Consider the following 15,539-nt stretch of genomic DNA (forward strand, 5'->3'; position numbering starts at 1 on the left):
AATGTTCTTTTTCTTCTTATCATCCCAGATGTGAAACTGAGAGAATACTATTATGTTTTATCTAACATTTTAGACGGTTTATAGAGGGGTAATTTTTACATAGTATATTCTACTGTCTTGTCCTACTTCCTGGCTGAAATGTAAGTATGATACGCCTCCAAATGGATGGATGTGTACCATGTTCTTCACCTAGAAGATGATCTACATATATATTATATACATACACATGACCTACATATATATGTATATATATATGTGATTTATCTCAACTCCAGTGTCTACAGTATATGCATTTATAGTAAGAAATGGACTAGATGCCCAGAAAATCTGGACCTGTGTCTAAGTTATGTGATTCTCATAAAGTAACATACCTAGCAAATTTTCTAACAGTACAGGAATAATGAAAAGGAAGGATCTGGTCATAAAGTATGCTAAGGAAAAGTAGTTTGCCTCCCACTTCAAAATAGGACAATCATATTTATTTATTTGTTAACAACCTACATCAGTCACTAAACTAGTAGCTGGGACTACAAAGCTGATTAGATCCCAAGCCTTTGAAAATACGTTCCAGAGGTTAAGCTCTATAATAAATATGTGGATAAAATATACCATAACTCAGAGAAGGGACAGCTCTCTGAGTCCTGGAAGCCAAATGAAATTTTCCAGAGAAGACTGTTCCTAAGAAAGTATTCCTGCATAATCCATCTTCATATATGTCTATTTGAATTTTACATTTTCCAAGAAGACTTGCAGACCCACAAATGTGACATCATTGGAACCCTCCATCCCCGGGAATGAACAGTGGACTAGTGGAACAACACCATTTCCTTTTTCCCGCACATGACAGCAATGAGCAGCAAAACGTTTGGCTTTAGCATTCTGAGTCTTGGAAATAGGTGTTTCTGGGCTGCAGGCATCTGTTGATGGGATTGGAGCATAGTGTTGCTTCCTCCTGGGGATGTCAGCCTCTAGGGGAATATACCAAGCCCCAAGTCTCAGAAGGAGCAACAGTGCCAGGCAGCCTATTTGGGATAAACCTTGACCCACAGCTGAGAAAAATAGAAGTGAAGTTGTGGGCTGGGTGTGGTGACTCACACCTGCAATCTCAGCACTTTGGGAGGCTGAGACGGGTGGATCACCTGAGGTCAGGAGTTCGAGACCAGCCTGGCCAACATGGTGAAACCCCGTCTCTACTAGAAATACACAAAATTAGCCAGATGTGGTGGCTCGATCCTGTAATCCCAGCTGCTCTGGAGGCTGAGGCAGGAGAATCGCTTGAACCCAGGAGGCGGAGGTTGTAGTGAGCCGAGATCACGCCACTGCACTCCAGCCTGGGCAACAAAAGGGAAACTTTGTCTCAAAAAAAAAAGGAAGTGAAGTTGTGGGGGTCCAGAGGAATTGAGATTCTGCATGACCATTTCTTTGTCTCTGTGTTAGATTGCTAGGTTCACTTAATATACCCGTACCACGCCCCTTTTGTAAAGGTGCGGAAAGAATTTAAATTACCCTTCTTTCCCAATAAATTAAAAGACTAACGAAACCATCAAATAGTGGTGGTATGGCATAGTAGAAAGAACAGAAGACCCAATATCTAGAGATTTGGAATCTGTTCCCAGGACTGCTACTAACTATCCTTGAAAACAAGACAGTTCACCATTTTAAGGCTTCATTTCATCATTTGTAAAATAAAGGGTGTCTACTAAATAATCTTCAAGGTGTTATCTAGCCTTAGAATTTCATATATTTATCATCCTTCAAAAAAATCACTTTAACATACTGATTTGATTTCCTTTGGATATATACCCAGTTGTGGGATTGCTGGATCACATAATTTACATTCCCAACAACAGTTTGAAAGGTTCCCTTTCCTACACATTCTCACAAGCACTCACCTTTCGTTGTTGTTGTTGTTGTTGTTGTTGTTGTTGTTGTTGTTTTTGAGACGGAGTTTCACTCTTGTCACCTAGACTGGAGTGCAATGACACAATCTGTACTCACTGCAACCTCTGCCTCCCGGGTTCAAGCGATTCTCCTGCCTCAGCCTCCCGAGTAATTGGGATTACAGGCAGGCACCACCACACCCAGCTAGTTTTGTATTTTTAGTAGAGAGGAATTTCTTCACGTTTGTCAGGCTGGTCTTGAACTCCTGACTTCAGATGGTCCACTCGCCTCGGCCTCCCAAAGTGCTGGGATTACAGGTGTGAGTCACCGTGCCTGGCAGTCTTTCATCTTTTTGATAAGCAGCTATTGGTCTCATTATCAGGAGTCCCTGAGGAGCCTACAGGCCCCCCAGGTTCTGCCCCCGAGATTCTAAGAGAGAGCTTGTACTAGGGCTCTAGTCTTAATGTTCTTTGCATTATTTGGATATGAAGCCCAGGATATGTGGGCACAACAAGGTAAATCGTGGGATGCAAAGGAGATTGAAGATCAGGCCAGAAGTCACCGTTCATTGAAGAGCCAGAGAAAAAGAAAATTAGTGTACAGATTTGTGTACATTTACATAGAACTTCTATTTGCTGCAAGAACTCCATCAGGCACTGTACCATGCCTGCTTTGGAAAGAAGCTTCTTTGGGGCCTGATAGAACCGAATTAATATGAAGAAATTGAAGTGGCTCTGATTTGTCATTCACATAACGAGAAGATTTTTTTTTTGAAAATGATGTGGAAGAGAGAAAATAGTGCTTGGCCTCAAGCAAAAATTTGATTAGCATCCTCTCTTGGTCTAAAACACTCATCAAGATAATAAAATAGGATTCAGTCCCATGCCTTACCTTTAGAGATACAGTCCCTTTTGGCTAAGATTCCAACCTGTAGGTTAGTAAAGCAGAAGTTCTAAAGTCCAAACTAACCTTTCTAAAACATCAACGTGGTCTTGAGTTCTGTTGCAAGCTGTGGGAGAACGATGTTCTTAATCCGGTTCAAGAAAGAGAGATCTTATCAGCCAGTCAGTCAATGTTTGTGGAACTATTCCAGAGTCTGGGCTCTGTAATAGGCAGCCTGAGACCACTCACCCCTCTATTTCTTCTTCTTCTTAGACAGATCTTTCAGATTCCTCAGAATCATCCAGTCCTAAGCTCTTCTCCATAGGGCCTAGATGTTGTGGAGCCAGCTCCTGAAAGCAGATTTCCCTCACCCCCCAAATCTGGATTAGGTATTTAACTCCTGTACACATCCTGATGCTACACTGAGCTATCACATGAGCTAAAAAAAAATTGCTATGGTGGGTCCCCCCAAGGGCTGGAACTATGTTTCTTTTATCTCTGTGACTCCATAACAATGCCTGGCACATATAGGTGCGGAATAAAGAATATGGAATGATTGACTGGCTAACTGTATATACCCATAGACAGCAGAAAGGGTCTCACCATCTCTATGGCTAACTCCCCACAGCAGCCTCAAAATGGGAAACTTCGCCAGGTTATATAACATGCAGAAGAAATTACGTTTGCTTTTGAGAAGTTTCCAAAGCGGTATTCGTACGGCAGACTGACAGCCTTTCCTTTTCGTATTCTACCGCTTGCACACAGTCATTACTTGTCCATTTCATCTGCCTGGAACACAGTTTAAAAAGCCATGGCAAGAAAAGGCTTCCTATAGCGATGAAAATCGGTATCATTAGGCTTATGCATCATAAGAAGAGTAGTCCAAGTGCTCTCTCAGATTTAAGTATTCACTGTAGGTATAATACTAAGGGCTTGCCTTTCTGGCTCAAAGATAAATCATCTCTGAGGGATGTGTGTGTGTGTGTGTGCGTGTGTGTGTGTGTGTGTGTGTGTTTTAAAGGAGGCATATTTAGCAAAGGGGAGAGTTTTTCTATACAGTGAAATTAATACACAGTTATGTTTATGACTTTTGGTTCTATATGTTGTTAAAAGGCAAAAAGATGGGCGTTGTATAAAGATATTTTTCTTTTACCAAGATGGTTAAAATAAAAATTAAAAAATGACCCTTACCAGGATAAGCTTCAGATATTTGAAAAGTGCACTTATGTGAAACACTTTATTTTCTGATGTTACAGGATAAGCAAGGTATACATACGGGCTGTGAAGTTCACCCACGTACACATTGTGCAGAGAAACCAAGCCCAGTACCTTTTCTTGGAAAAGATGTCTGTGGGTTTGAGTGATATCCTAAGACTGACATCTTTCAATTATTGAAATTAAAATTTTCTAGTCTATATTCCATCTTCAGATATTTTTAAATTTGGGATCAATTAGTCATTTTTCCTTTCCTATTTTTTTCATTGTAACCTTGGACTCAAACTGTCAAGCTTCCCAGGCACATGTTGCCATAGGAGACTCTGTTTGTTGAGGGTGGAGTGGTTGTTTTTGGCAGGTTGGGGGAGGAGCAATTAATTCTAATAGGTATATAGTAAATTAAACACTTGGGTCTTTCCAGCCTTTTTTCTGTATTTCTGCTCTTTTCTATAAACTTCGTTCTCTTTCCAGATGACTCTTTAAGAGCAGAAGAGAAGGAGCTTTTAGAAGTAATTCCCAGGCTATAGCAAAGGAAGTCCAGTGGGGCCTGGAGAAGGTCACTTAGGTCATTACTGCTCTTTTCAACATACATTCTCTAACGTTTTTGAGATTAGAAGTGACCCTTGGTGAAGACTTGAGAAAGAAAAATTCCCTGGGATCCTTTACTAACCCATCCAAATATTTAGATTGTTCTTATGAAAAGAAAGATATCTTTAGATATACCTTTAATTTCCATTCTGAATACCAGACTTATACATGTAAGAAAAGTATTTTGGGTGCTTCTTAGATTTTTATAGACAATTACATGGAAAAAAAAGAAAGAACTTGTTAGGTTTTGCCAATGAGTCAGTCAGGGTTGGAGGAAAAGTAACAGATGTAGTGTTAGATGAATAAGATACACTCCAAACACTTGAAAAAAAGAAAAATAAGACCCTGGGGAAACTCCATAGTTGTATCTAGTCATCCTGCGAGAACCCAAGAGCATCTATAGGTGTTAAGGATGCACTAGTTATCTTTGACTTCGATTATTTGGCTGCAGTTCAGGACCTGAGTCTTGATTCTATAGTTATTCTAAGTTCTCTAGAGTCAGAATAACTGGTTACAGCACTAAGGACAAATGCTCATCACAGAATCTTTGTCTTTTATCCCAGTGAGGCCTGTGTTGAAAACAGAATTAATTTTCACTTCCTGCTCACAACTGACACTGCTATGCAGCTGTGCAGCAGCTGTTGAGTTCCACCCCACAAGTAGCAGCTTCTCAGCGGTTGGCAAACTGGTATACATCTGGAATGATGTTCAAATGACCTCAGGATCCCATAGAATAAATCAAAACATTGAAGTAATAACTTGGATAAACTCATTCTGATGTAACTCACTTGCTGAGAGTTATTTAATGGCCATTTTTGAGTTGAGTGAACTCAAGAGTTCTGTGGCCCAAAGAGTTTGACCACAAGATGTTTCTTAGGACTTTATGGCTGAGCATCGCTCAGGATGAGGAGCAGCCAGTTTATTGAGTAGGTGGGCTGGCTGATGTACCCTCCAGGATACAGCAGGACAGCATTTCCCTCCAGAGGTAGTTTTCTGGAGAAATAATGCACTGGGCTGCTGAGCTATTTTTAAACAACTTGTTGCTGTTCTTATTGTACATTCTCTTTTGGGGTGAAACACTCCATTAACTCTGGTTTGGCCTGGACCCCTTTCCCACTTTAGTCCATGCTGACTTACTGCAGTAACAGTAGTGGATGGAAACAGTACAGCTTTCTCTGCTCTAACCCTGTGTCTAGTTTCTGTGCATGAGTTGGCTGTACCTGTGGGAATATTTGTGTTACAGCACTGGTGTCCTCAACCCGAGCACCACTGCGGGCTGGACAGACACTATTTGAGTCTTCGTAGCACCCAAGGACTACTCAGGTGTCTAAGTATCAGTCTTCAGTGCACCAGGAGAGGGGTGGAGGTTAATATGTGAGAAGCAGTACAAAGTCAAGATACATGACATCTAATACTAAGCTCTATCTGATGCTTGCTATGTGACCTGGGCAATTCTTATCATCTCTATGCATGCTCATTTCCTTATTAAAAACCAGGATTTTTAGGGCCAACTACACTGCTGCACAGGCTTTCTCCCATGCTCAACAGAGTTAAAAATATGTGGAACTGTTTTGTAACCTACATAATATAAAGACCTCTTATTACAAGAAGGCAGAAAAGTTGATCAAAGAGTTTAAATGACCTATCTCAGACCTTAGAGCAGGCCAGGAGCAGTGCTACCAGTGAAATGTGACAATTCCTTGGACCTAGTGGTCTTGAGATTTTTTCAAATGTTAGGTCAATCTGTATCCTGCACCTTTGGTGCTTTTCTGTAATATCTCTGGAGTTTTATGGATTATGCTGGGATGGTAGGAGTGCCAGAGTCAAACAAGATATAATAAGACTGTACTGCGATGTTGCCTTCTAACCTCCCTACAGCCCTTCCAAGCAGATGGTTGGTGTGACACTATCAACAACCGAGCCTACTGCCACTATGATGGGGGAGACTGCTGCTCTTCCACACTCTCCTCCAAGAAGGTGAGTGGGAGAACCTGGAGATGGGGGAGGCAGTGGCTTCAGTAATAAAGGCAGGGTCTTTGGCTAGCTCTCCTTCATGGTGTGTAATAATGGGTTTGTATTCAACAATTAGGAGGGAACTATAATGGACAAACATTGGAGCTTCTAAAGTGACAGGGTTAAGGGTAGCATAGGTTCTTAGACAACCCCAGTTCTTTGTCGGTTCAGTGATTCTTTCAGAAAAGCCATGGTTTTTGCTGTGGAAAGACTCATACTTGCTTATCATTGGCCAAGAAATGTCTCTGTAGGCAGGGAAAGTAATCATCTTTACCCCTGGGAGAGGTGGGATTACCAACAAAGTGCTGCTCAGTTACTATCCGTCTTCATAATTACATTAAGAATTTTATATAGTGTATTACAAGCATCTCGCAGACACATGTTAAATGGCTGCCACCAGTCACCTAAGCGAGCACTCTCTGGATTGTATCCTGGGCAGTAATCCTTTCTTTTTCTTTTTCTTTTTTTTTTTTTTTTTTTTTTTTTGAGACGGAGTCTCGCTCTGTCGCCGGGGATGGAGTGCAGTGGCTGGATCTCAGCTCACTGCAAGCTCCACCTCCCGGGTTTACGCCATTCTCCTGCCTCGCCTCCAGAGTAGCTGGGACTACAGGCACCCGCCACCTCGCCCGGCTAGTTTTTTAGTATTTTTTAGTAGAGACGGGGTTTCACCGTGTTAGCCAGGATGGTCTCGATCTCCTGACCTCGTGATCCACCTGTCTCGGCCTCCCAAAGTGCTGGGATTACAGGCTTGAGCCACCGCGCCCGGCTAATAATCCTTTCTTAATGCCCTTTATCCCTGTCATTCTTGGCTCTGTTAAATTAGCAGATAGGCTCAAGCTAAGCCTTATAAAATAGAATAAGCTGAAATTTTGTAATAATATGGATAAAAATCTAAGTGCTCCAAAGGTATTTGAAGCTAGTTGGGTCAATATGATAAATCTGAAATAAGCAAGAGATGTTATTTCCTTCCTTGTATGTGTCTCTACAATAAAACCACACCTACCATGATCACCTACATGCAGACTTGAATACTACATGTCTTCCTCGCTAATGTTTAATCCTCACTCAATATGTGTCAGGCACTGTTCTCGCCACTTATGTGAATCAACTTATTTAATGCAGAGTGCTCAGGGGCTTATCATATCACTATTTAATTTGGCTCTCTTTTGCTCTAAAAACCAATAAATACTAAACTAAGAAATAGATCAAGAGCTTGGACCGAAGGTCAGAAATCAGGCCAGCTATCTCTGTACAGGAAGACGAGATAACTTAGGAAAAAATAAAGCAGTTCTCTCCCCATCTCACACTCTGAAAATCTAGTAATTGTCTGTAATAAATTTCAGTGCCTGTGGCCAGCATACACAGGAATTAGGATCGAAAAGGCACTTCGCCCCTCTGATGACTCCTAAATCACATTTTAAAGTAATGTGCAAATATGCTGGAAAATCTCCCCACACAACCCCACCCATTCTCCTACCCACTTGCCCAATCACTAAGCCCATCTCTTTAGTGTGCTTGGACTAGTATTGTATGTGATATGCCTATTTATTTTTATCTCATTAGATTGTTAATGCCCCAAAGGGAAAAATCGTTGCCACTTTTATATCACATTTCCCAAATGCCCAATTTTCTCTGATACTAGTTATGGACACTCAAAAAGTAGCATTTATCTGTTTGTAGCAGTGCAAGCAGAAGAGAGTAACTTTTTCCGGACTATCTCTGGCATGAGGAAGAGATAGTTACATAGAAGGAAGGCAATACAGCCACAAACAATGGGTGGGGAGATGTATTATTCCACCAAGCCAAAGTATATCCTGGACTCAAGAAGAGCAAAAACTCATCCTTTGTGAGGGTGGCAAAGATGTTCCTATTGTTCCAAGAACACTGAGGATTTGGAGTCGGAGAGCTAGTCTGTAACTAGTCTCGGCTTCCCATATAGTAGTGTCATTACCTTGAATTAAGTCACCCCACATCTCTTGTCCTTCCTTGTAAAGAGAAAATGCTAATGCTACCTATTCATCTTTCCTACTTCACAGGGAAAGTGACAGTAACAGTAAGAGCAGGATTTTTAGATATGAGTAGTAATATTAGAACTGATAGAATAGTAGTTATAAATGCTTGGCAATATAGAAGAGCTTTACACTCGTATTATTTAAATCACACAAACACCCTCTGGGGTAGTTTCTATTGTCCTCCCCAGTTTATATATGAGAAAAGTGAAGCAAGGAACAATTACCTTGCCAAAGCTACATGGTGACATGATGTGTGAGTGGCAAAACTGTGTGTTAATTTCCAGTTTGTGATATGAGCACATAATTCTACAGTTCCTCTGGGACCAAGTGAGGAAAGTGAAAGCTGGTTGAAAAGTGTGAAGCTATCACATTTCAACTTCCCTTTCATTCCCCTAGGTCATTCCATTTGCTGCTGACTGTGACCTGGATGAGTGCACCTGCCGGGACCCCAAGGCAGAAGAAAATCAGTAACTGTGGGAACAAGCCCCTCCCTCCACTGCCTCAGAGGCAGTAAGAAAGAGAGGCTGACCCAGGAGGAAACAAAGGGTGAATGAAGAACAGTCATGAAATGGAGGAAGGAGGAAGAGCATGAAGGATCTTATAAGAAATGCCAGAGGATATTGATAGGTGCCAACTAGTTCATCGAATAGCCCAAGTAGGAGAGAATCATAGGCAAAAGTTTCTTTAAAGTGGCAGTTGATTAACATGGAAGGGGACATACAATAGATATATAAGGACCCTCCTCCCTCATTTATATTCTATTAAATCCTATCTTCAACTCTTACCCTGCTCCCCACTCTACACCCTGCCAACTATTCAGTCCCACCCAACTTGCACACCATTATCAAAATACTAGAGGAGAAGTTGGCAGGGATACTCTGTTAATGCCCATTTCGAATGGATTGCCATCTTTCAGAGCTTATCTGCTCTCAACTGGCTCTTTTCCTTTTTGTGTAGTTGCCCTTACATAATGAAGTTAGTTATTAATTCTTTATAAGTATTTAAACATAATTATATAAATATATTATATATATTATATTTTTTGCTGTTTACTAAGCTAAAAATTATTCATTGTTCCACACATGCTGCTGTGAAGTTCACATTCAAAATGAATGCTGAGACTTTGAGGACAGAAAGGCAACTTATTTTCCCATCTTTCTATGGATGGGGATTGGCAGGTTGAATGGGAAGTGCAGAAGGAGAGAGAGTAGTTAAATGAAATTCTGGATGCTAGCATGTAAAGCTAATCATCTTTTGGTTATGACCTGGGAGCTGGGCCCATTTTATGACCAAGGAGATGGAGAGTTGGAATGATGGTACTAAGAGGCGTAAGAAGTTGGGTCTGAGTACCATTGGTGATGGGTCCAGGAGAACTAGACTATGGTTCTTAAATATCTGTCCACAAAGAATATACTAACTTGTGTCCACTTCTCAGAACTCCCAATTGGAGTTGGTGAGACCCAGGATTTTCTGCACTTCCATACATGCCTGTTTCAAGTGTGGCTGTCAGCCAGTCAGCAAGTTTGTACTATGGCCCATTCTCTGATCACCAGGATTACAGGAACTCACATGCTCCTCACGCTTGGCCTGCAGTCCCACTTCTTGTTAGAAGTCTCCAAGTCTGGCCATCACTCGCAGTCACATGACCAAATGTTGATTTTTCTGTGGGAAAAATGTTATGGAAATGATATAGGGGAAAGGTAGGAGGAGATGAAAGAACAGGCAAGAACTGTCAGGGTTAAATCCAGGCCCAGGGAATGAGAATGGAAGTGATCAGGGAAACTCGGTCCTTGTTCCAAGTCTCCAAAGAAGACCAAAGTGGGTCCCTTGAGCAATGAAGAATCTGAGATAAATTCTCTTGAAGTATCATGTACAAAATCTGTGAGCCGGAGATTTTGACTTGAGCAAGTTATAGAAATGCATGGAGCAAGGGTGACACTCTGTGGGGAGACAGAAGAATTTCAGCTATTTAAGGTCCATTTTGTTGTTTTTACCCTTTCTTATCCAATAGATGGACTGCACATGAAATGACCACATTAAGCCTCTCTCTATTTACGTCTCAGGCTCACTGGGATGTGGTCTATTGCAGTTACATTTTCTTGTAACAGTTTCTGGATTAGACCCTAGGGAAAGAGAGTAAGGAGCCAATTTCTGTTTAACAGTCTAGTTTTACTCATTTTAGGAAGGCTGTGAGGCTTGTCTCCCTTGAAGCTTCTTCTCCAGCGGAAACCAAGAACAGACAAAATTTAGAGCTCAACTGTGGTCTCTTCCCATCTTCCGCTCTTTTGCTTTGACCACAGTTTTTCTACTCTTCCCATCAACACTAGAGCAATGGCTGTGCAAATAGGAATAGGAAATACTACCACAACTATAGAAATATTATCCACACTATCACGTAGGGAAGAACAATACCCTGAAAGGGAGTAAAACACGAATAAGGCGATATACCCACATTAATCTGTGGGTTGTGGAATGAGGGTGGCAAAGTTATTGGGAAAAGGAAAGAGCAGAGTTCACCCATTCAAAAAAAACCTTTTGTCCTCTAATCGCTAGCATAAAGAAAGTGTCGTTCAGATACCATTCGTTGTCTTGACTCATGCTTAGTGCCTCCAAGAAGACAAACATATTTGTTCTTGGGATTCTGATAGGCTTCAATATGCAAAGGACAATGGAAAAGTTTAGACACTCTATTTTCAAAATTTTATAAAATTGTTTTCTTGGGGAAAATGTCCAAATTGCTGGACGTGTGCTAAGTTCTGCCTTGGGGAATCCTACCTTGTCTGAGATTGATGCAGAGGAATCGTTATCCTGGGCATTACTCAGCTCAGGAACATGGAGCCTGTGGTTCATGCCAGTGTGTGTCTTTATGCGGTCTCTCCACAAGAGCAACAGTAAGAACATTTCTGTTTTAAACTTCATTTTAAAATATTTTATTCTCTGCAATTCACCACTGCTCTGGGAAGGCAAAAGGGAAGTTCCTGTTGTGTGTGAAGAGCCTCTTAGGCTATAAGGCTTCCCAGCCATAGTCAGCTATAGCTATTCAGAGACAGCAGGTTCTTCCAGTCTTTGTTCCTGGGACCTGATGTTTTGAGCAACTCAGGTCACTGATAAAGTGGAAGGACTAAGACGCTGTGGTCACAGATCCCAGCAACATCAACTCACCCTCACTCCATGTGGTGGTCCATATTCTGCTGCTCTTATCCACCCATGTGGTCATTGACAGCCTTCTCAGAGACTCTTCTGTGTGTTTGATTGTGCCCAGGTGGCCCAGGGCTAGCTGGCTCTGACAACTGGCATGACAGCGTCCAATCAGAAAGGCAGCTAAGGGGACAGGGTGAGGAGAATGGGCAGATACTGACAGAAATGAAAGTAAGGGGATTGTGAAAGTAAAGAGCTCTTCCTGATTCTCTTCCTCTCTTTTTTCTATTATAAGGCATTGAACTTGGCACTTCCTGTATTCTTTGTGATCATTATTGAGTGCATTAGTTAACACCCAAGGGGGTGGCTTGATTGGGAATGTAGTGAAAGGAGCTGATCTACTGTATTGTAATGTAAAACAGCTACAGCCAGTTATTTTGTAAGATTATAAGATGTTCATTAAAAAATTAGCACACGAAATATGAAGTGTCTTTGGTGTCTCTTTGTTTAAATCATTTCATCACTTTCTAATCACTTTCCATTGTCTTATGCCGGGTCCAGGCAACAGTCATTATTTATTTGATTGATTCGTCATTTCTTTTAGTCATTTAAAAATCATTTGTTAAGTAAATAGAATATGTAAGGAAGATGAACATGAAAGCCCATAAGAAGACATGGCATATATGAAAGTAGAATGTGAGGTAGGAATGTCAAATGTCTCATGAGTTTTGAAATAAAGTGCAAGAATTACTTACAGTTCAGAGGAAGTAGGGCTCACTCCTGGATGCCAAAGCTAGGCAGCATTTAGAAACTGGTTGGGGAAGGATGCATATGATCTGACAGGCAGAAATGGGGGTGGGGAGAGGAGAGTCCAGGCAAGGTAAATAAGAGGGTTGAAGCTGTGGAGGTAGGAATGGGATCGGTGTGTGTTATGGAACATCAGTGAGGCATCTAGCTTAGCTGGAAGGTAGAACTAAGCTAGCATGTACGATACATTTGGTAAATACAGAATCTTACTTAATTCTTACAACAGAGCTGCAAATAACATATTCTCACTTCACAAATAAGAACGGTAAGCCACAGCCTGGTAGAGAAAGTTCTTCAAGATCATATGAAGGGAGTTAGCCTGGTTCTGTGGGACACCAAGATGTTAGAAGGAAAAGAAAAATGGTGATTAATAGGATGGAGAGAGGTGAAATGAAATGTCAAGGATGATGCCTCTGCATTAAATACACAATCTGAGAGCTTGTCAGCCCTAACAGAAGAGGAAAGCTAGCAGGAGCAGGCTTTTAAGAAAGAGTATTCATTTGCTCTTTCAATAAACTCAGGTTGAGGGCCAGATAGGAAATGCTATCTAAAGCAGTGTTCAGAACCTTCGAGGAGGCTTCTGCAGTTGGGGCCGGTTTGCTGAGTTTTCTGGCCACACCAGTCACCACCTGGCTACTGGAAGGGCTGCGCAGATATCTCAGCACACCTATGAGCCATTTGGAAAGAACTGTGGAATGGACCGTTGAGAATGTGAGCTTGGACTTGGGAGAGAGGTTTGTGGTTAGAAATAAACACTTGAGAGAGAAAAAAAGCATCTTCTTTATGGTTTACAAAGTGCTTTCATATGGTTTATGGCTACCCACAGGTTAGGCAGAGTAAGGACAGTTTTGTTTTGTTTCTTTTCATTTTACAGATGAAGAAACTGAGTGTCTGTGAGGTTACAGGAAAATTTAAGTTCACATATCTAAGTGCAGGTTGGGGTGGGAATCCAAGTTCTTTGCCCCCAAATGTAATATTTTCTACTGCACAGTGTTCAGCCTGCTAGGCCAAAGAGTAAACCCAAATCCATTTGCAATGTGAAAGTTTAATGTCTCTTTACCGGTTTATGTTTCAAGGTGCTCATTGCTTTCCTTGTGGCTTTTTTAGTAGCTAAGCCTATTTTCTCTCCTGCCTGTTGTTCATAGCAAATGGTAGGAAAACTGAGGGCAAACCTTCTTGAGCACCTTCCAGGGCCCTCTCCTCATGCCAGGCCCTGAGTATAAGCAGATGCCCTTGCACGTACCAGTTAGGCCAGCTGGACAGAAATGTCTGGCAAGGCAGCATTTTCCTTAATAGCTTCCCTGGGGAGAGTCCTGGACAGAGACTTCGGAGCTCTGGTTTCCATTGACTGACAAACTTAAATGACATGATGAGTCATCTGTCAGCTGGGAGACTCACTACTCTTAGATTCAGGCCATCCAGATGATGAAGGGCTTAGGGTTGGGTGAGGTAATGAGAAGGGCTCCAGGGCATCTCTGAAGCTGACTTGGGGTCATTTCTTTCTATGTTGCTCCAGAAAGACCACTGGGTTTCCCAGTGGTTAGCTCAGAAGGAAAGGGTGGTGGTGGTGAGAATCTCGTAACCCATAACGGTCCATGCCCATAAAAGCTTCTACGTGTGCCTGGGATATTTGGCCTGGCAAAACACAAGAGTAGTTTAGAAAATAGATGGTTATTCTCAAGTCTCCCATAGTGTGAGCCTACCTGAGATTGAGTACATCTTTTCCAGTCAGAATTTAGTCTGGTGGCCAATGCACTATGGTGTGTGATTTGCCACATTTGGCTCCTTGCTGAAGACAGTTTGTTTTTCATTTTTAATCTGGTCCTGCCACTCAATCTTTAGGTTACATTGCTATGCATTAGCAATGATGAAGCACATTCTTGAAAGAAATCTACAGGTCAAATTTTTATTCCAAGTGCGTATAATAAAAACATTTCTAACCCCTGAAAGATAGTTCCGAGTAATGACAATAGTTCACATTAACTGCAATTTGCTAATGTTCTTCAAATTCAATTTTCTTCTAAGATAATTTAATATAGAGGAGCTTCCTTTTCTTTGTCTTTGTCTACACAACAGTCAAATATTCAAATGCAAAAAAAAAAAATGAGTGAAAAAAGGGACAGTGTTGACTTTTTAATGACTACCAATTATGTTGCATCAACGTGCCCTTCTGAAGACAATTGCCGGTTTAAAAATGTTTATACACATAAAAGACTGTTCCAGTTAGAGAATTTCCCCCAGACCACAATTTAATACGTGCAACTCAAAGTGCTTCCTGAATAGTTAGGCAAGTTATCTTAGGGTACAAATGACTTCCAAGTAGTGACTTCATAGGTAGCGAATCAATAACCATTAGAATAATCCATAAGAAAATTTAGATAGCTTTTTAGAATATCCAAGTGGTCTTCACAATGGGGAAATATTGCTTATTAACTCAACATTGTTCATGCTTTCTCTACCTTGATAGGTGAGCTGGCACAGGGAGGCTGGGGGCAGGGATGACTGAGCCTGGACCTAGAAAGTCAATATGTAGGATGTATTGGTGACTTGTGACCCATGGGTAGCAGCATAATGATATGCAAGGATGACAACCACAGAGTTTCAAGGCTGACAAATCTGAGTTTGAATGCGGGGTCCATTACTCACTAGATAAGTCGTCTAGTTACTGAATCCCTCTGAGTCTCAGTTTCCTAAATATCTACTTTTGCAACCCCATACCCAGCATAGTGCTTAAGAAGTGCCAGACAGGAAGGGGTTAAAGAGTGATTGATGGAGATGATGTGTATAGATTATTCTCTCAAAAAGTTTGCAGCTGGGCATGGTGGCTTATGCCTGTAACCCCAGCACTTTGGGAGGCCGAGGTGGGCGGATCACTTGAGGTCAGAAGTTCGAGATCAGTCTGGCCAACATGGTGAAAGCTCTTCTCCACTAAAAATACAAAAATTGAGCCAGGCATGGTGGCACACACTTGTAATCCCAGCTACTTATCAGGCTGAGACAGGA

The 15,539-nt window shown here is 41.5% G+C and overlaps 1 protein-coding gene across 2 annotated transcripts in view; it reads left to right on the forward strand.

The window, feature by feature from the left end:
• The window catches only part of PAPPA2 (pappalysin 2), a 400,048-nt gene extending 387,843 nt beyond the window's left edge, over window positions 1–12,205 (forward strand). Inside the window, exons 24-25 of one of the 2 annotated variants that reach the window (XR_003306912.1) lie at window positions 6,445–6,543; window positions 8,988–12,205. Coding sequence is in view for 1 of the 2 variants with exons in the window: in XM_026448236.1 (XP_026304021.1) it covers window positions 6,445–6,543; window positions 8,988–9,062 (174 nt within the window). In the remaining variant the exon portion in view is untranslated. The remainder of the gene's footprint in view (window positions 1–6,444; window positions 6,544–8,987) is intronic. The other variant, XM_026448236.1, reaches the window with a different exon arrangement.
• The last annotated feature ends 3,334 nt before the right edge of the window (window positions 12,206–15,539 follow it).

Source organism: Piliocolobus tephrosceles, chromosome 1 (assembly GCF_002776525.5).
Source record: "Piliocolobus tephrosceles isolate RC106 chromosome 1, ASM277652v3, whole genome shotgun sequence".
NCBI classification, from domain to species: Eukaryota; Metazoa; Chordata; class Mammalia; order Primates; family Cercopithecidae; genus Piliocolobus; species Piliocolobus tephrosceles.